We start from the raw sequence: 19419 nt of genomic DNA, 5'->3' as shown, positions 1-19419 counted from the left end.
GGACATGTACTGTACACATTTACCCTGTTACAGCCCTTAAAGATGCCGATATTATTTTCGCAAAATTACGAGCACATGCATCTGTATTTTTATAGAAAACAATCGTTTTCTACTTTCTAGTCAGCTAAACGAAAAACAGCTCTGCCGGTGAATAGTCAAATTACCATACCGGGGAGACTCAGGATATCGTTGGTTTATGCACAGTGAAGAAAATATCAGTAGAGGGCGCTTTGCTCGGAGTGCTTCAGTTAAACATCTGTGAGGCGATGGCTCCCCTGCGTCCACCTTCGTGACGCTAGTGGTGTGCCTCGTTGCACTACTCCGTGGGGAACTGCCGTCTGTGACGCAGCGCTTCTCTGATTGGTCGGCTACTGCCGTTCATTGTGTTCACTGCTGCGCAGTGTATTAGTGTTGCCGAGAGCAGATGGAATTTGGCTCTCTGAGTTGGTTGAACGTCAGTGTGTTTTGGTTGACGATCGAAGTCACTAATAAAAGTGTATTACGTTAGCTGGATATCGTGCGTTGTGCATTTATTCCCATAAACGCTACGTTCTACACTACACGGAGTCCTGTCAGTCTGGCTTCCGTCCTGGACTCTTATCCAGTCCACGGTTATACATCGTTTGATATGGCTTATAAGCAGGGCGCAATCCGGGGGAAACCGAGAAACGGCTGAAAAAGGCGCCGATGGGGGAATCGAACCCCGGCTACGTCGTTAGATCCGCGTAGGCAGTACCACTGCACCACGGCGCAATACGTTGAAATCCTTTGAAAGACTTTATCGCTGTACGTGAGCCGCTTCTCCGCTCACACCCCCTTTGCAGCTTTCGCTACGTCCTCGTAGCGAGACTAAGCGATCCTTTAAGCGGCGGCTCCGGCTCACCGCATCCTCTATTCATTTTATCTTTTTATTCGTTTTTGCTCTGTTCCTCCCGTTCGAGGTTAGCACACTGGTCTCATAGGCGAAGTGGACGTACCGAACCACGATCTGCTACCATATAAGCAGGGCGCAATCCGGGGGAAACCGAGAAACGGCTGAAAAAGGCGCCGATGGGGGAATCGAACCCCGGCTACGTCGTTAGATCCGCGTAGGCAGTACCACTGCACCACGGCGCAATACGTTGAAATCCTTTGAAAGACTTTATCGCTGTACGTGAGCCGCTTCTCCGCTCACAGGCTCTTTGAAAAGGACTTTTAAAATTACAAAAGTCATAAAGCATTAGGACGAGTGCTGTGTTTCGTAAGTGTTTCTTTATTCTTTATTTACTGCGCATGTTCTATTTCTCGATGCGGTCTCTGCATATTGTATAATTTACACGTGAACCTTGACTTCAGCATATGTTTTTATTCAGGGTGTCTGGGGCGAAGGTGTCCCGAACATATCCCAGCCTGTCTATGACTCAACTCTCGGTGTAAAACATCGACAGTATTTACTTGAGCAATTAACTTTTTCGGCATTAAAAAACCGAAGTAGTATTTACATAATATATTATGGTTGCATAATAATAATAATTATATTTCTGTAGAATTACCATGTGCGCAGGCTTTGGTAAAATAATATTTATTATTTTCCCTGGTTCAGGATTAAGTGCTGCGACTCCGGATAAATGGCGGATCCTGGTAGTGTCGATGCCATAACTATCCCATGCCCGTTGCTGCCGCAAATTAAGGATGCCATCAAGTGTGCGAAGAAGAGAAAGCTGCGACCATCTTTCTGCCGTATAGTACAATGGTTGAGGGTGCACCAGCATTTGAAAAACAGCCAGACCGTGCGGTCTCAGCTGGAGACGGCTGTTCAACAGGGGCTGCTTTTCGTCGTATACAGCCAAGGACTTCCGTGTTACAAGGACCCCGATAGCCTCAAGAGTATCCGCACCTACGCTGTCAAGACTGTCAAAAATTTCCGCCGAGCGGTCGTGATGTCGGTGAAGGAGATCGGCGATCCGGACGGCACCACCGCCGAAGTCATCGTTCAATACATCCGCGCGACCTTTAAGTAAGCACATGATAACAAACACGAAATGTTGAAAGTTGCAGATACGAGTACAGTGTTTCGCTTGTATACTGAAAGATGCAAGATATCTTTTCGGATCGAGATCCATAGAGAATCGAAACAATTTCACATAGAACAAAATAAATAAGGGTACTCCAGAAAAATACTCAGACACCAGAACTATACCCAGTAGAAGCTGCCATGCAATTAGCGTTCCAAAACATTTAAAAATTCATGAGGAAGATGATATTTTATCCATGAGATACGTATCTGTCCAAGGCACTTTATCCAGTGCCAGTGGTATCGTATTCTTTTCTGGGATTTCAGGGTGGACTTCGCCACTCTTCCAGAGATGTTGCAGCCGGTCCTAGCCGAGCTGGTTCACGAAAGTTTGCTGGTGGAGCAGTCATCTGGGCGCTACAAATATCCCGGTTATTCCAGAACTAACGCTAAGGTTCTCAGGCGCGCGAAAATGGTTATCGATCCCATCACGAAAATCCCAAGACCCCCGAAGCCCGGTAGAACAGCCCGACTGCTGCCGGACAGCAGCAGCATCAACAACCGTGCCAAGCGACAGCGCTGTCGTCCGAAGCGATGGAGTTCCGCCATCAGCTCCGAGTCCGACACCACTGAAACTGTTCCACCGGAAAAGAAAAAACACAGCCCCCTCGGCAAACGCACCGAAACGGGGACGGCGTCGACAATCACTATTCGAAGTAGTACCGGAACACACGGTGGCCGAGTAACGAGAAGTCAGATTTCGAAACTAAATCAGAACGACTACGAGTGTGCCGCCTGCAACTTCAACACACGGACAAAGGCGGATTTCTTGCAACACACTGAAAGTCCCGCCCACGGGGAAAAGGTCAGCGGGAAAATGGTGCAGTGCAACGTGTGCCACTTCTGTTCACGGAAGGTGGACAAGATGACGGAGCATCTGCAGCGTCATGGTTGCCATGAGGGCAAATCGATACCATGCGGTCTTCTGGCGTCCACCGTGGCTGGACTGCCTGCATCGAAATAGTTTTCACAAGTTTTCACCGAAAAAGGTATTAGGCTATCATTGTTCATTGCGGCATTCATAATTTGTTCGCTAGTTGTTGTAATAGTCAATAGACAGTAAATGTTATAAGCCGCGACTCTGTTTTCGCAGCTTGGTTCTCTCGGACCCAGTATCCGTACCCATTGGGTAGACTCCTTTAATAAGTATCTTATTTCGGATACAAACTAAGTACCATTCACAAAATTTGTAACAGAAACACTTCCTTTATGCTATTACCATACCGGTACTTTTCGATCACAATTTTTTTAACTGTCGGCACTGGCAATTATTTTCCGCATACGAAAGTAATAGCGCAAGCAATATATTATACGACAATCACTTCTCCAGAGCTACTTTAAAAGAGGAAAGCATTCGAATCATCAAGCGTACCCCATCGGTACAAGAACGATTAAGAATCTGCATGCCCAACTTCCGGAAAATCTGCACAGCCACGCTGCGCTTATGCAAGATGGTGTCATAAGGTAGCTAGAACAGGTAGTCAGAAGACCGTAAAAGATTACACAGACATTTGCTTTAACACTGTTACATGCATTTCCTGGCAGGGATGCTTCAAACGTTCTGTGGTGGATAAACCGGATAAAAACCTTTTCTTGGTTCATGAATTGGATAAAAAGCTTTCCCTGGTTCATGAACCGCATAAAATGCTTTCCCTGGTTCCCGAACCGGATGAAAAGCTTTCTCTGCTGCGTGAGCCGGATAAAACTGAACAGTGTGGTAGCTGGACGTGGGAGCCTCTCCGGTCCCTTGCGGCGAGACCAGAGGCGTCATCACCACATTCAGGGTGGGGCGGGCATGCAAGGCGGGACAGCGGGCCACCACTACGATCACACCGATACAGATGGCCAACACCAGCAGATGCAAGACCAACACGGCCGCCGCCAACGGCCAGATGCTCACCCAGATGGTCACGATAATGGCGAAGATGAGCAAACCGAAGGCACACAGCAGCGACAAGGTACTGAGCACCAGGGCGGCGATCAGCAGGCAGCGGGCGTTGTCCTGGTTGGTCTGCGTGGTTTTCCCGGCGGCGATCGTTATCGCGCCGGTGACGATGTAGAAGATTCCGGAGATGACGCCGGAAAATCCAAATATGGGGATGAATAAAACGAAGACTGTAAATACGTCTGCTTAATGCACAGTTCCAACGTAAAATTCGATTTGGTTGGATTACAAAACAAGTTCTAAATAACAAAATAATCAATGCAATGCGCCACTTACAAACGGTATCCGGGATAAGCAGCAGTAGGCCACAGACACACAGGGCAGCGCCGAGCCCAATCATATGCCTTGTCCCCGTTTTCGCCCCATTACCCGCCATTATCCTGACGTGTTACCAAACGTAATCACATCGTCCAGCTTAAAACTCCACGATGGTGAAAACGCTACTCGAATTGGATCGAAATGCAGCTCAGTTTGTTTTTTTAACGACTGGTTCTTCGTTTGTAGGGCATAAAAGCGTCACCGCAGATATGCTTACTGTACGGTTATTCTTGACATGTGGCGTTGTTCTTCGTACTGAAAGCGTAGACACTGGTAGCGCCTGTGTGGTGTTTTTGTATGCTAGCAAGGCTAATGTCTGTGCTGAACTGCGTGGAGATCGGCACCCGGGAAAAATCAATACGAGTCATTAATACACAGGGTTCAGTTTAGAGAGAAGACAGAAGGTTCGAGTGACTAATCGTACTCCGTTAGTATGCGCCAGTGCGCATTTATATCCTGATCAAGAGACGTCAAGCGGCGGCATGCGGCTACGAGCGGCAGACAGTAGAAGGAGCAGTTGTTCGGTGTATGTGGTAATAGTTTTGGTGTATGTATGCGCGTGGTGCGAGCGTTAACAACACCGAACGTGTAAACGCTGCAGGGAACAAACAATCTCCCTGCTAGACGAGTAGTGCTTTCATCGGTAGGTACAGTGGTCGTACGTACCATACGTACCTCCGGTCACAGTTTAATTATGATGCCATTCTAACGCGCAGTCCCGACCGGAAGCCGGAATTTGATTAAATGCGCTTCCCTCAGCCTACACCGACAACCGCCTTGTCGACGAGACGATTAAAATCTCAGGCGGTCTGCCTCTTGGAGCTGATATACTCATATACTGCACCAAATGTCATAAATACAAGTTCCGATATTCACACTCCTGCTACTTGGTTTAGTTTATTTCCGAGCAGACACACCCTGAGGCACTCAATAGTCTGGTCAATGTCAAACTTTAAACAATAAAACAGCAAAAAAAATTTAAAAATATTTTTGAGACTCAGTAAAGACAATTCCACTCAGTAAAGACGACTCAGTAAAGACAATTCCACTTCAACAGAACCACAGCCAAACAGATTATCTCCATCGTTCATAATTTTATTAAATCGAATTTTAAGCCTCATCGCTAGGGTCGTCTCCCCGATGTTCCGCCGCGCGGTAGCATCGATCCCCTCTGTACGGCGGAGTCCATATTGCGTACTGGTGTCCTTGAAGGAAACCAAGTCGCACACGTATGACGACACTGCAAAATTCTCCCGGTTGCGGATCTTGAACAGCCAGGCTGCTTCCTTCTGGCGCCATCGATCTTTTGCTGGTGTAATCCCCAGCTTCCGGTACAGTTCCGGTGTTACCCGTATCCCGTATTCGGTGATGGTTCGCAGGGCTGCATCCTAACGTTCACTCAACTTTCTTCCGCTCCCCCGGAGACGCCGTTGACCAGGCCAGTCCACAGTAATCTATGTATCCTGGACAAAGGCGTGATAAAGGATGACTTGCTGGGAAATGGTGAGTCCGGTTTTTGTTCGTCTCATCTTTTGGATGCCGTAGTTGATGTTCAGTTTACTTTCTGCAGCTGAATGTTCCCCTTGATTGTCAGTAACTCGCCGTTTATAGGTAACGGTGGGCTTACTTCCGCTTTGCTCTTGTTGCTTCCACATAGGAACATTGCTACACATTTTCAGTAAGGTCTAGCTTTGGTTGAATCATAGATGCTGATCAGTGATAGCGCTTCCCCAATCAAGTATTTTAAAAAAGCCCCCTCCGTTGCCAGACCGGCCGTTACAACGAAGCTGAATCAGACAGGCGTGCAGTAAGGTTGAAACATCGCATAAGTTATGGCAGTACACACTTCTAGTTTTGTGACGTCAGACCTGAATATCCCATAAGTGACGTTAACCTATATAAGACTCATTAAGCATTAACGGAGACTAACCACTGAAGGAGACCTGTTTCGGGCTATTTCGAGTGGATCGTTGGAGTGGATAATTCGAGCCGTTTCCACTAATCTCCGGTATTTCCAAAATCCACGCATGCCTGACGCCGCGGAAGTTTTTATTGCAGTAACAAACAACAACAACAACCGTACCAAAAAAAGAATACGCCTACCGGTAACTAAAATGTTCAAAGCGATTTAGTCATGGGTCATGGTGTCAGAGAGACATTCTTTCTCTAAAAGTATAGAATCGTTCGATAAAAATTTCAATACATTTTGTACGATATTTCGATAACAGACAGTAGTGGCGCCTATTTCGGCCTTAGAGAAAAGACGTCGTGCGCTCGATTCCCTCCATCGGTAGATTTATTCAGAGTTTCTATGCGAGCCGAGTCCAGCCCTTGCAAACTGCAATGGTATTTAAAAAGCCAGAATTCTTGGTTGCAGTATGCATATACTGATATACATGTTCTGTTGTGGCACAATGGTGTGCCGTGTATCTTTTATTACTACCAATTAGCCACTGTTTTCCATGAGCCGGGATTAAGTTATACAGATCTGTAAGTGCGGCGACAGCGATCAAATGGCGGAACCGAGGGGTTTGGAAGCCATAACCACAGCGTGCCCGTTGCTGCCGCAAATTAAGGCGGCCATCAAGTGTCTAAAAGAAAGAAAAAAGCGGCCGTCTTTCGACCGCATACTGCAACGGTTAGTGCTGCACCAGCACGTTGACAACCGCCGAACGGTACAGTCCCAGCTGGAGACGGCCGTTCAACGCGAATTGCTTTTCGTCGTACACAGCCCAGGACTTCCGTGTTATAAGGACCCCGACGGCCTCAAGAGTATTCGCACATACGTCGTCAAGAATGTCAAGAATTTCCGCCGAGCGGTCGTGATGTCGGTGAAGGAGATTGGCGATCCAGAGGGCGCCACGGCCGACTTTATCGTGCAGTACATCCACGGGACATTTGAGTAAGTACCAGATCACAAACACGTAATCTTGCAAGCTGTCAGATACATTTGGGAGTACGGCAACCTAAACCAGGCACTTTACGTCAGAGAACTCAACAACGGTTCTCCGCATCTCCTAGCAGTACAATCATTTCTCTTTCCGATTCATTGAAGTCCCTAAAAATCAGTACAGTAGTCCTTTAGATATCGTTTGCCCCATCAGAGAACCCACTGAGCACAAAATGTTCAGGAAACGCAAAAAACGAATCGAGCATGGTTGTTACTTAGTAACTGTCGCACCGTGGGTGTGCATATTAGCCTTGCACATTTTACAAATCATGAAACTATTTTTGTAGAATTCAGTAGCGTGGGGGTCTCCGTGCCACAAATCGTGTAATGATGATGAATCCCCTACCCCTGATAGGCCAGAATTATAGAGCATGTTTCGTTGTATATGAATCCCCACTTGGTTCAGTTACGGTACAGTTGGCCACCCCCACTTTCTACTCGTGTTTACTCAGTAAGTACGAAATGTGTACGATGACGTAGAGTGCCGGGTTTAGGTAGCCGTACTGCCATTTACAGTTTAAATGTTTCGCAAGCCAGGCAAACCACCTTTCACGCAAATAATTTTCTTCTTCTGTTCCATAAAATATATTTCTTTTGTTTAAATACTTCGTAGATGTCCATTAACTAACTCTGAAAACGAACCCGTACCTCTTGGGCATGCTATTATGCTGTGTGATTTTAGGGTGGAGTTTGCCACTCTTCCAGAGAAGCTGCAGCCGGTCCTCACCGAGCTGGTTCGCAAAAATGTCTGGTGGAGCAGGCACCAGGTCGTTACAAATATCCCGGTTATAATAAGAGTACAGCAACGGTTCTCCAACGCAGGAGACTGATTATTGACCCCGTTACGAAAATGGCAAAATCCCCGAAACGTGCTCCAGTCGCCCAGCCGCGTGTAGACAGCAACAGCACCAACAACCGTGCTAAGCGACAGCGCCGTCGTCCGAAACGATGGAGTTCCTCCAGCAGCTCGGAGACGGACACCACTGAAACTGTTCCGCGGGAATACAAACGCTGCCGCCTCGGGAAATCCACAAGAACGGGGACGGCGCCGACAGCGATTATTCCCAGCAATGCCGAAACGAAACGTAGCAGAGTAACGAGAAGTCAGATGTCGAAACTGACTCCGAGAGACTACGAGTGCGGTGCCTGCAACTTCAACACACGGACAAAGGCGGATTTCTTGCTACACATTGAGAGCCCGGCCCACCGGGAAAAGGTCAACGGGAAAATGGTGCAGTGCGACATGTGCCCCTTTGGCTCGCGGAAAGTGGAGAAGATGACGGAGCATCTGCAACGTCATGGCTGTCATGCGGGCAGATCTGTACCATCCTGTCTCTTGGCATCCAGCGCGGTTAAGCTGGCTGGATCGAAATAATTTTTCCATATGAAGAAAGTTAAATTTCTTCCCTCTTGTTCTGTTGGGCGTTGAATGTTGATCAGGCATCAGCCTTAAGTATTGCGTGCAGGTTCTTCTATTACAAATCTGACATCATATGGATTAAAGAGCAAAGTGGGTGTTCGAGTCGAAAATTCCTCGATTTCTGTATCTATTTTTTTCATATATGCAGTTCCAGTTTGTCATTTTTTTTCACTTTTAAGTTGTTGACTGTACATAAAATAGAGGTCAATCGAACAGCAATTCGGCAATCTGTTCTGCTCAGCTGACTTCAAAGGGAAAGCACATCTTCCTTAACCGAATCCTCAAATATCCCAATACACAGATCTGCAGCAAACAAATTATACATAATCTTTGTTTCTCATGAGCCCATACTTTCGCAGTTTCGCATGCTAAAGGCACGCACGCCCGATCGACCGGTCTGTTAAACCACTGAACGTTTTGTTCTGCTCTGACTTCCGCAGCGCTTCCGTGTAGTTGTGGTACCATAGAACTTTGTGTGTCTGTACAAAAGAATCCGTCGAAGTAGTGCAGTCACACCGCATGTCAGCGGTTTCCCGTTTTCCCAACGGTTGCCGGTCTCTTCCCATAACCGACATAACACCCTTCCGAAAATTTGAGATTGATGAATTCGCGCGTGTGACTGACTTGTGGCATATTTTGTTTTAAGCTTGTGGCATATTTTGGTTACTATAAAGTCTAAGTCATGGCAAAACTCCGTTGCTGCCATTTGCCGGCACACTACAGTCTGCAGATACCCAGAAGTGTTAACCTGCACGTGTGGAAAACTCATCCGGATAGCCAAGCAAAAACAACGCAGAGATGTACGCGCCCGCGGAACGATGGGAGGGCCGCTCCCGGGTAATACCGAATTAATTTGGCCGCGCTTACACAATCTTGCTGTCAACCATCGACTTTCGTAGCGAAAACATCGCCATACGAGCACGCAAAACTTATCATTCGTTTAATTTGGTATGCACGAGTGCTTGTAATCCGATGACAGTTGTTAGAGTGTTTAAATGCAAAATATGGAGAAAAGGTGCTCTTGTTACACGTTAAGATTTCACTAAACAAATTCTATTACGCTTTTAAATCGGTTTGCTAAAACGAGAACGAGCTAGAATGGTAAAAAAACTGAATGGTCAGCCAGTGGTAAATCTACACAGCCACGCTGCGCTTATAACAAGATAATTAGAACTGGTAGACATGATCAGAATATGGCAGATCGAGTAGACGATATTTGCTTCAACATAACGCCATCCATGCATTTCCTCGCGGAGACGCCTCAGACTTTCTGTTGTGGATAAACCGGATAGAACTGACCAGTCGGGTAAATCGGCAGGGTTTCTGCCGTCGTATAGCCAGGTGGAGCACCTCCCGTCGGTTGCGGCGCGTACAGATGGGTAACCACCATGGTCTGGGTGGTGCGGGCATGCAGGGCGGGGCAGCCAGCCATTACCACGATGACGCCGACACAGATGGCCAACACCAGCACATGCAGGACCAGCACGACCGCCACCACCGGCCACAGGATGGTCAGGAGAATGGCGAAGATGAGCATACCGAAGGCGTCCAGCAGCGACAGGATGCTGAGCACCAGGGCGGCGATCATCAGGCAGCGGGCGTTGTCCTGGTTGGCCTGCGTGGTTTTCCCGGCGGCGATCGTTATCGCGCCGGTGATGATGTAGAAGATGCCGAAGATGATGCCGGTCGATCCGGTTATGGGGATGTACAAAGCGAAGACTGTCAATAAACATCATTATTAACAGCGTCTGCTTTAACCGTCTGATATTGCAGTACGGATTCCGACTGTAACAGTCAGCTGATAATTGTCATTTGTACACTACGCATGCTGAACGAGTTAATCAAGTGGGAAAGCTTGAGGGGGGAAAACGCTAAAAATAACTGTGAATTTAATTTTAGTGCAATTCTAATTCTTTCAGACAATGTCATTTTTTGTGGGTTTCAAACTTCATCCAATCACTACTCGTGTCATTACACTACGATTTCATTGTATTTGCCACAAATGTTTTCGACGTAATAATCATGCTATCGGAAAGCTGAGCCGTTAATGCAGGGGCATATAAATTTTTTCGGAGGAGAAAAAGAAGTCTTATGCGGCAACACAGCTAGGGCACGCTAAAATACTTAGTTACCAAATATTATCGGCAGTGATATAGCCGCGGTAAATGTCATTAAATTTGACGATTATACAGCAGTAATAAATGCACTACTTCAGCACACCACTTACAGACGATATCCAGGATAATCAACAGTAATCCGCAGACACACAGACCAGCGCCGAGCCCAATCATATGCCCCGTCCCCATTTTCGCCCCATTACCCGCCATTATGCTGACGTGCTACTGAACGAGTCGCTGCGTTCAACGTAAAAATCCTTGATAAAATGTGTCAAGCAGTGCTCGGCCTGGACGGAAATGCAGTTGAATTTGTTGTGTTTCCTCCGTCGCTGGCTCTTCGTTAGTAAAGTGTAACTAGCGCCACAAAGACACGTACTATACGGTTATTCTTAGCATACGGCCTTGTCCTTGCCTGCTGCGTATTATTATGCTGCCACTCTATGTTCGAACGTTCGCGTTAGTCATCCTGACGTTCTAGTAATATGATCACGGCGGTTGTAAGGACGACTACCTTCTGTGAAGTACAGATCTGTAAATAGATGCAGCAATATGTATCATGTGATGTACAAACGAGCCGTGCAGCACAATTCATGGGCGCCCGTAAACTGAACTGATGGGCAGTGTACTTACTCTACGGTCGGCGCCAGACGCCGCCGGTTAAGGATTTCCGCTGTGTTCTGACACATTCTGATTCTATCGTGTTGTGGCACTCATTCTCACCGTGTTTTGTTTTGACCTCGTGAGAAACATGCACTGTTTAACTCTGGCCATAGAAAACATGGCTAACGCACTTAACCAAGATGTGTGAGCATGGAACACGGAACTGCCTTCGAAGAGGGTTAGTTAGTTTTTTGCCATTTTAATCATACGGTCGGTGTTAAACAAGGTTAGGTCACAACAAATACAAAATAAATTTGTACACAGTAGTTTTCACACAGTAACCCAGTAAAAGCTCGTAGTTATAGGTGCAAAATGTAGTGAAGAACGGAATGCGTAGTGTACGTAACGCGAAGTATCGTGCAATTAAAACAAAAGAGTGCAAACCAGCGAAGTAATGATCATGCAGTAGAATCAAAACTTCTCTACTTCCTCATCAACGAGGACCGGCAAAGCCAAAATTACTGCGTTGTCGCCGTCCCGGCCGTAAGAATTCCGCAACATCCGGGCCGAGGTTCGCCGGTTCACCACCATTAGGAAGCCGAAGAAATGCTGCGCAAGCTTGTTGCTGCCCGGCCCGCCACCAGCCCGTATACAGTGTCCAGCGGTCGGAGGCCTCATCGTACACTTCATAGTCTACGTATTTTCTGTCGTACTTGGGATGCTCTTTGTTGCCACCCAGAACAATGATTTTGCCCGGTAAAGCACAGATTCCCGCGTCTGAACGCATCCTCCACATATTACCTGGAAATAGTGCGAGAATTGGCTCAGCGAAATGTAAGACCGTGAGAACAGAATATTTATGCCGTAACCGGGGGAAAATTACTATTACTGTATCAAGAATCCCGGCTTAAGCCACCAAGATTAAATAAGCTAACGATAAAGAAATTTTTACAGCACTTCTTTCTATAGAAGAAACAGAAGCACAGAAGCAGGGTCGACATTCGCACAAGCAAACAAATGAATAGCAGAATATCTCCCCAGCACTATCTTGGTCCGGGCTCGTTACCCATTACACGCATATCTGTACAGTATACCGTAAACAGTATGTCTGGATACAAATTTGCTTGCGCTGGACACTAATTCAAATGATACGAGTGAAGTATTGAAAACACAACCAAAATCGTAAAACGCGTAAGCCTGTTAAACAACCAGCAATATGCAACAAATTATGTTGGCCGCTATCTTCACGATTCCGACGCTCTCACCCGAAACCGAGCTATCGGACAGCAGCATAACTATGCTGGCTACGGGTACAGCTTTAACGTAATGGTCCCAAAAAACCGGAAGGGCCATGCTTACATTTTCTTGTCCACGTATTTGTCGCCGGATTGAAGGCCTCTACACACCGCGAAGGTCCCACTGTATTCCTTCGACCAGAATGCCGATCCCCACCTAACATAACACGCATGATGATGGTTTTATTTCACAAAATGCGGTAACAGCACAGTTTTAGAACAACAGATCAAAAAAACAGAATTTCATTTAATGCTGCCGCTCCCTCCATTGTCCCCAGCACGGAAGCAGCGTTGCCCCGCTGAATTTCCAGCGACAATCGTTGACGGAGGTACTCATGCGAGCGAGTTATACAATTTGTAAACGATCGTGCACTTTGCACAATTTATGACAACCGATGGTTCGATGCCAGATTATGCCCTTTTCCATCCCATAACCAACAATTCCGTTCGAACCAGGTTTAACTTGCTTACAAAGCGCACGCATATCGCGCAGAAGATAATACAGCACTATACATAGTTGTTTGTTTAATCAGCTTAATGTCTACCACAATCAGGACACTCCTGCACGAGATACATAGTAGACTACCATAAAAGAATGTGCTTTCAAACTAATGAAAGCACTACGTAAAATAAAAGTAACAGCAATGCAAATTATTTTACAGCAAACTGTACGGTGGTCAGCATGTACAAAACGTTTAGTCCAATTTAAAGCTGAAGCAGTAGTACTGAAGCCGCTAGCTGAAGTGGCTCCACCGAGTTGGTGTAAGGGAAAACAGCACTTGCAAATGCGTATATTGCCTGTGCATTGGTGAATGTACGATCAGTACACACATTTGCAGGTGCCATTTTCCCATACACCAACTCTGTCGAGTCCCTTCATCATCTACCGGCAACAGTACAGCTTTACATTCACATGTTACGCAGCCAGCAAAACTCCACCATACTCGGCTACATTGTGTCCTTTCGTAGTTTTATGGTTCCGCTGCTATAATACAGTACAGGAAACAGCCTCGGCTTCGCCTCCGCGTTAGACAAAAGAGCTGGGTAGGTGGGTAATCTGGGTAGTGGAAGCTCGGTCACTGGTTCTGCATGTGACGAATCTGTGCAATGGACAGAACTGTCACCCGCTTGCCTAACGGGTCTCGTACACTGGACAGTACCGTTAGATCGGTCATTCGTTCTCCTAACGGGCTCTGTGCATAAAATAGTAGCGGTAGCAGGGTCACCGGCTAGCTCGTTTGCCTAACGGGCCGACAGTACCGGTAGCTAGGTCACCCGCTTACCTAACGGGTCCGGTACACTGGACAGTACCGGTTGCTTGTTCAATCGGTAACTGTGCACCGGACAGTATTGGTAGCTGGGTCATTCGTTCGCCTAACAGGCTGCGCCCATTGGATGGTATCGGTAGCTCGGTCACCCGCTCACCTAGCGGGTCCCGTACATTGGACAGTAGTGACAGGGCTCCGCACATTGGACAGTACCGGTAGCTCGGTCACCCGCAAACCTAACTGGTCCCGTACACTGGACAATACTGGTAGCTCGGTCACCTGCTCACCTATCGGGTCCCGTACATTTGACGTAGCGTACCAGTAGCTTGGTAATTCGTCCGCCTAGAATTATGTATGGCGAGAGGCACTGGACAGTACCCGTAGCTCGGTCACCCGCTCACTTATCCATTCCCATACACTGCACAGTGCCGGTAGCTTGGTCACTCCTTTCGCTTAACGAGCTCTGTGCACTGGACAGTACCGGTAGCTTGGTCATCCCCTCACCTAACGGGCCCCGTACACTGGGCAGTACCGGTAGCTTGGTCTCTTGATCGGTCGGCACTCGCGCAGAAATTTTCATCGATGACAACGTTACATATGTACTCTTTGTCGTTCTTGTCGTAATAACGACCTGCTAATTAAAAGATTCTGATAATTTAAATAGTAGGAATGACGTTCATTTTCTAGCTATATTTCAGTTGGTTTACGTGGCAACATTGCCTGGTTAAAAATACCCCGATAATACTTATTACTACAATAATTTAGTTCCATTTGGTGAAGGTAGTCAAAACTCTTCCGCTTTGGCGTTCCAAGCGGGAGAGGTTCTGAAAGAAATGAATACTATCTGGCCGGGTTTTCGACTACGGGCTTTCAGAATATAATATTGGTTTGGGTCAGTCTTTTCTGGTTTGCCGGCTCTGGTGTATCCCATTCGTGGCCATATAGATCTGAAATTAGGATATGCGGTACTTCGTCATTTTTGAGTAACCAAATGATTTGTATGCAGAGACGTGTAAACAGCTTGTAAGCGCAACATCCGGCTGGTTAGTTATGGGTGAAATAGATTTCCAACGGTTTAAAAATACAGAAGCGTACCAAAAGTCACATTAATCAACGTTATACGGCTTTTTTTTAATACTTCAAAATATTTTTTAAATTATTCATAATCTTGATGAAGAAAAAAGCATGGTGAAAACTTGGTTTAGTGTAAAAACGACCTTCGTGCCAATGTGTGCTTTCGTGCAAAATTGGAAGAGATCGGTCCATACTGACCAGGGAACATTTTCCGCCTCCAAATTCAAAAAATTCTCATCTTTTGTAAAATGGTAGTGTACTATTGTAGTATGAGAATATTTTTTATTACAGACAACAATTAAAAGTTTGCATACTATGACATACTGTGTAATGCAGTGCAGTACAAGTTCATCATTATGTTAACTTTCCTGCAGCACCGTGGAGCATTTGCAGCTGTCCGCTGTCGTGAAATGATGTAAAAAAAGGCCACGTGCGTCGGCTCGCGCCATTGCTGCCTGTTTGCACATTTTCAAAAATTTGTTATGAAGTACAGCACATGTCTGCTTAATAGCAGAAGAAAGTTTTTTGCACAACTTATTATTGTTTACAACCGAAATGAATGAAAATTTTTTGAAAACGTGTAACCAGGCAGCAATGGCGCGAGCCGACGCACGTGGGCTTCTTTTACGTGTACATCATTTCACGACAGCGGACAGCTGCAAAATGTCCACGGTGTTGCGGGAAAGTTAACATAATGATGAATAACTTGTACTGCACTGCATTACAAGTATGTCATAGTATGCAAACTTTTAATTGTTGTCTGGCCACGCCCCCTTGACGATGGCAGCTAAAAATATTTTTTTAAGCACACTACAATAGTACACTACCATTTTACAAAAGATGAGAATTTGTTGAATTTGGAGGCGGAAATGTTCCCTGGTGAGACGCTTGATACACCTCAACACATTTTAACTTTGGAATGTTCTGAAAGCTCAAACTCCCTAACACGTGGGACCCGATATTACTGTACCTGTCCACCGGACGTGGGGCGCGTTATTTAAGCGGTTTTCAGTTTTCACGCCAATATACAGATACAAGTCATTGCAAATTGTTATGAATTTTTTAGCAGTGTGCGAAAGAAAATGTATATCTGTATTCGTGCCATGTAACAACTACTCGTAGCAAGTTACTTCCCTTAGCTTCTTACCGACAACGATGAGTTGGTCACTGAAAGCAGCGCACCGCCGCACACTGCGAAGCGGTCGCATACAGTCGGCACCGGCGGCAAATTTGTCCAGACGTCGGTTTTCGGATCATAGCAGACAAATAAATGCTTAAGGGTTGCGGCCTTAAATGGTCCGCCGCTGAAATGATCATAGTTGGATAAGATGTACAGCCGTCCGCATAGAGAAGCAGCGAAGAAGCGAAAGAAGCTGGCATTTGGTGCGTTATCAGGTAGAACAAGCGTCATCTGGGACACCATCTCCCATGCATCGATGGCACGGTCATAACGATACACCTTGAAGAGGGGTGGCGTGTTGTTGTCGCTGTTCACGCCGCTGATGATATAAAAAGATCCTCGGATCGATACGCCGGTTGCGGGGAAGGTCTTCATTGGCAGTGCGGTTAACTCGGTCCACTGATAATTTGACAAGCTGAAGCGGTAAAAATTCTTGCTTTCACCGCAACCAGCAACATACAGTTCGCCATCGATCGCTCCTAGAATTCTTCCGAACGACACCGGTTGTGGCAGTGGGCAAATTGTCCGACAAATGCCGTCCCGGGGATCAAAATACCGAAGGACCGATGAAGGACGTGGATTTTTAGAATCGACGATATACACCATGACGGCCCTGTAGCGTATAACCGAAAGGCACAGGATGAGAACTCGAACGAACTTTACCGGTAACTCGTCGGTACTTTCTTATGCGCAAATATACACCTTCCTAAATAACAGTTAGGTAACAAGTAACTATCAAGCTTTCCTAAATCGATTCAGAGAAATCTCTTAATACGAAATAAAACGAGGGGTGCCAAAAATTTTACGTGTAAGATAGAACGTACCGTCAGATTTTCGCACTGCGTACTGAGGAATAGTCCATCCCGACGTTTTGCTAACTTTGTAGAGGATATCCGCTGCGTCAGCACTGCCTTCTGCCTTCAACCGAACGACTGTGGTGTCCAAAATTTCCTCGCTGATTTGCGGAAGTCGGACATACTGCAGTAATTCCGCAAAGTGCCGGCTTCTGTATTCTGAATCATGGCTAAGCCAATTGACAATCGCTTCCAGGATGGACTCTTCTTGTTCCACGTAAATATCATTTGCTCCAAGAAGTTGGACGAACTTTAGGAAAAATAAACAACAGTTACAGGTAAAGGAGGTGGCTCGGTACATGGTGTACTGTACATGTACGAAATCTGTCACTTTCTCGCACTCCCCAACACTATTTTGCTTTGTCTTAAAACAGTTTGTTGCCAGATAATTTGTGTACATAAGCGTGAAAGCCGTTTATGCGCGCAACATCCGGTTGTGGAGTTGTGGCTCAAAAAAGTTTAAAGGCATTCAGGTGCACAGAAAGTCTCCATTAAAAATCTCCATTAAAAACATTTTGCATGTAAATGCAAGTATGACAGGTCGTTTTGACACCTCCGCACCCATTATGTGGAAAACGCTCGGTGTAAGGAATGTGTTTACTTTTTAAACTAAATTTTTAAAATTAGAATAAAATGGTGTCACCCTGGTTCGGTGCGCAAACAATCTCCATAATAATTATTATGTGCATTTAAGTGCAAAATTAAAGAATCAGTGCGTAGTGAGGCGTTTGGTGCACCTGAATGCCCTTAACTTTGTGGAATTTTCTTACAGCGCGCAGCTTCCTTATTCCTGTTAGCTAGTTAGGGCTAGCAACAACTCCCTAACCGGAAGTTACGCGCACAAACTAATTTCACGTCATTGTATACAAATCACATGGCTACAGAATTTCATACAGAAAGCAAAACAGTTTTTGGGGATGCGCGAAAGTGAAAGTTTTTGTGGATGCATGATGTATCTGTCCACGAATTTCAACCTGTAACCATGGACCGGGCGATGTTCCTTAACAACATCGGAATCGGGCGGCTAATACGAACACTGCTGCTGAACTCCACAATGATAACTTCAAAATATCGAATGAACAACTACCACAAAACAAAAAGTGGGTGAAATGAGTGCATGCGGTCACCTTATCGTAGTCCAATTCTAAAAACTCGAACTGTTCGGCGACACAGCCGATATTGGCGAAAATGAAATCCTTCGCTTCTTTGGCCAGCCGGGGTTGTTGATGTAGCTCATTATCAGCTAAACACCAGGTCATCACGCATGTATCCAGACTGAGGTTGTACTCCAGAAACTCCCAGCAGGCGTCCACGACGACGTCCATCCCTAGGTACACTGCACTGTGCAGAAGCAGCTCCACGCTGCTTGCGTCAATCGCAATTTGCGAAGTGTACGCGTAATCGATCAAACTGTAAATTACAATATTACCATTCATATTAACAATTTTAGTATGATTATATTACGCCTATCGGTTATCAGTGACGACAACGATCCGGGATGAAGCTGCACATAAAATTTAAGAATCACGCATAATGTTACGTTCAAGAAAAGCATGCTATTAAATTTTTACTGCAGATTGGGAAGCGGGATTTAACTGAAGAAAGCTGGATTTCAACGCATAAGCTGAGTAACATCTACAAAAAATAACCTACGTGGTAAGACTGCGTTGGGATGTCGTGGAGCCGGATACAGCGTTCTTGCGACTCTTTGGTCTTTATGGATGACGTAAAGGCTGCCCGGAAGTAACTGCTGTGGGCGCTGAGTACGACGCGGTGACAGGGAATTCCCGGCGACCCTCTTTCCCGTCCTTTCACCACGACATCGCACAGCGCTTCGTTGGCACGCAAATTTCCAGTTCCCGAAAAACATTCAACGGATTTATCTTCGTAGCTTGTAAGGGTGGCGGTACCGCACGCAGCACTGCTTCCAGTGTGTAACTGCTTCCCCCGCTTTCCGCCATGATCGTACACTGTCGTTCGGGTAATAATATTCTGCTGCGTTTATTGCCGGCAAGTGCGCCGCTTAGTGATTATTGGCGCTAAAAGGTAATTAAGGCGAGAGAAACGTTTTAGATTTACCAGGTAGCGGAAAAACACACGATACGATATTAACGGTAAATTTTTAGCGATATTACTTTCAGCAACACGATGCGAAACGCTGTTGCTGAAAGTGGGATGATTACTGCGAAAAGTGTTCATAATACGGGTCGTTCAGAAGACAGTTCGGTAATCATCAGCTTTTGCCAATCAAACCGAGAAAGAGGGCTCATTACTAACAGGGTCATCACGATATTGTCTTGCGTGCCACTCAACAGCGGAGGATGAAGTTTTTGTGACCCTCTAAC

General features: G+C 46.1%; 4 protein-coding genes and 1 long non-coding RNA gene across 7 annotated transcripts; 1 reads left to right on the top strand and 4 right to left on the bottom strand.

Moving 5' to 3' along the window:
• Positions 1-481: 481 nt before the first annotated feature.
• Positions 482-3350, top strand: LOC129596478 (uncharacterized). Of its 2 annotated transcripts, none has more exons than XM_055493772.1 (3): positions 482-1149; positions 1583-1996; positions 2321-3350. In XM_055493772.1, the coding sequence occupies exons 2-3, from the start codon at positions 1608-1610 to the stop codon at positions 3015-3017; spliced, it is 1086 nt and encodes a 361-aa protein (XP_055349747.1). In that variant the 5' UTR covers positions 482-1149; positions 1583-1607; the 3' UTR covers positions 3018-3350. The 2 variants fall into 2 exon arrangements, with proteins under 2 accessions (XP_055349747.1, XP_055349746.1); XM_055493771.1 differs by having other exon boundaries at positions 482-1240; positions 1353-1996.
• Positions 3284-4595, bottom strand: LOC129596480 (uncharacterized). Of its 2 annotated transcripts, XM_055493774.1 has the most exons (3): positions 4275-4595; positions 3954-4168; positions 3284-3874 (listed from the first exon to the last, which is right to left on the bottom strand). In XM_055493774.1, exons 1-3 carry the CDS (start codon positions 4372-4374, stop codon positions 3833-3835), a joined length of 357 nt encoding a protein of 118 aa, XP_055349749.1. In that variant the 5' UTR covers positions 4375-4595; the 3' UTR covers positions 3284-3832. The 2 variants fall into 2 exon arrangements, with proteins under 2 accessions (XP_055349749.1, XP_055349748.1); XM_055493773.1 differs by having other exon boundaries at positions 3284-4168.
• A 5025-nt stretch (positions 4596-9620) lies between these two features.
• Positions 9621-11139, bottom strand: LOC129596527 (uncharacterized). The gene is made up of 2 exons (XM_055493836.1): positions 10914-11139; positions 9621-10405 (listed from the first exon to the last, which is right to left on the bottom strand). Exons 1-2 carry the CDS (start codon positions 11011-11013, stop codon positions 9948-9950), a joined length of 558 nt encoding a protein of 185 aa, XP_055349811.1. The 5' UTR covers positions 11014-11139; the 3' UTR covers positions 9621-9947.
• Positions 11140-11705: 566 nt separating this feature from the next.
• LOC129596541 (uncharacterized) lies at positions 11706-14625 on the bottom strand. The gene is made up of 3 exons (XR_008691442.1): positions 14254-14625; positions 12763-12855; positions 11706-12204 (listed from the first exon to the last, which is right to left on the bottom strand). It is a non-coding gene; the product is annotated as an uncharacterized LOC129596541 (long non-coding RNA).
• A 176-nt stretch (positions 14626-14801) lies between these two features.
• Positions 14802-19031, bottom strand: LOC129596537 (kelch-like protein diablo). The gene is made up of 5 exons (XM_055493846.1): positions 18728-19031; positions 18202-18484; positions 17045-17324; positions 16188-16833; positions 14802-14913 (listed from the first exon to the last, which is right to left on the bottom strand). The coding sequence occupies exons 2-4, from the start codon at positions 18397-18399 to the stop codon at positions 16700-16702; spliced, it is 612 nt and encodes a 203-aa protein (XP_055349821.1). The 5' UTR covers positions 18400-18484; positions 18728-19031; the 3' UTR covers positions 14802-14913; positions 16188-16699.
• Positions 19032-19419: the final 388 nt, after the last annotated feature.

The sequence above is a fragment of the Paramacrobiotus metropolitanus genome, unplaced genomic scaffold, assembly GCF_019649055.1.
Source record: "Paramacrobiotus metropolitanus isolate TYO unplaced genomic scaffold, Prichtersi_v1.0 Parri_scaffold0000091, whole genome shotgun sequence".
Lineage (NCBI taxonomy): Eukaryota > Metazoa > Tardigrada > Eutardigrada > Parachela > Macrobiotidae > Paramacrobiotus > Paramacrobiotus metropolitanus.
The sequence above is the reverse complement of the archived record's forward strand: the minus strand, read 5'-3'. Positions and strand labels throughout refer to the sequence as shown.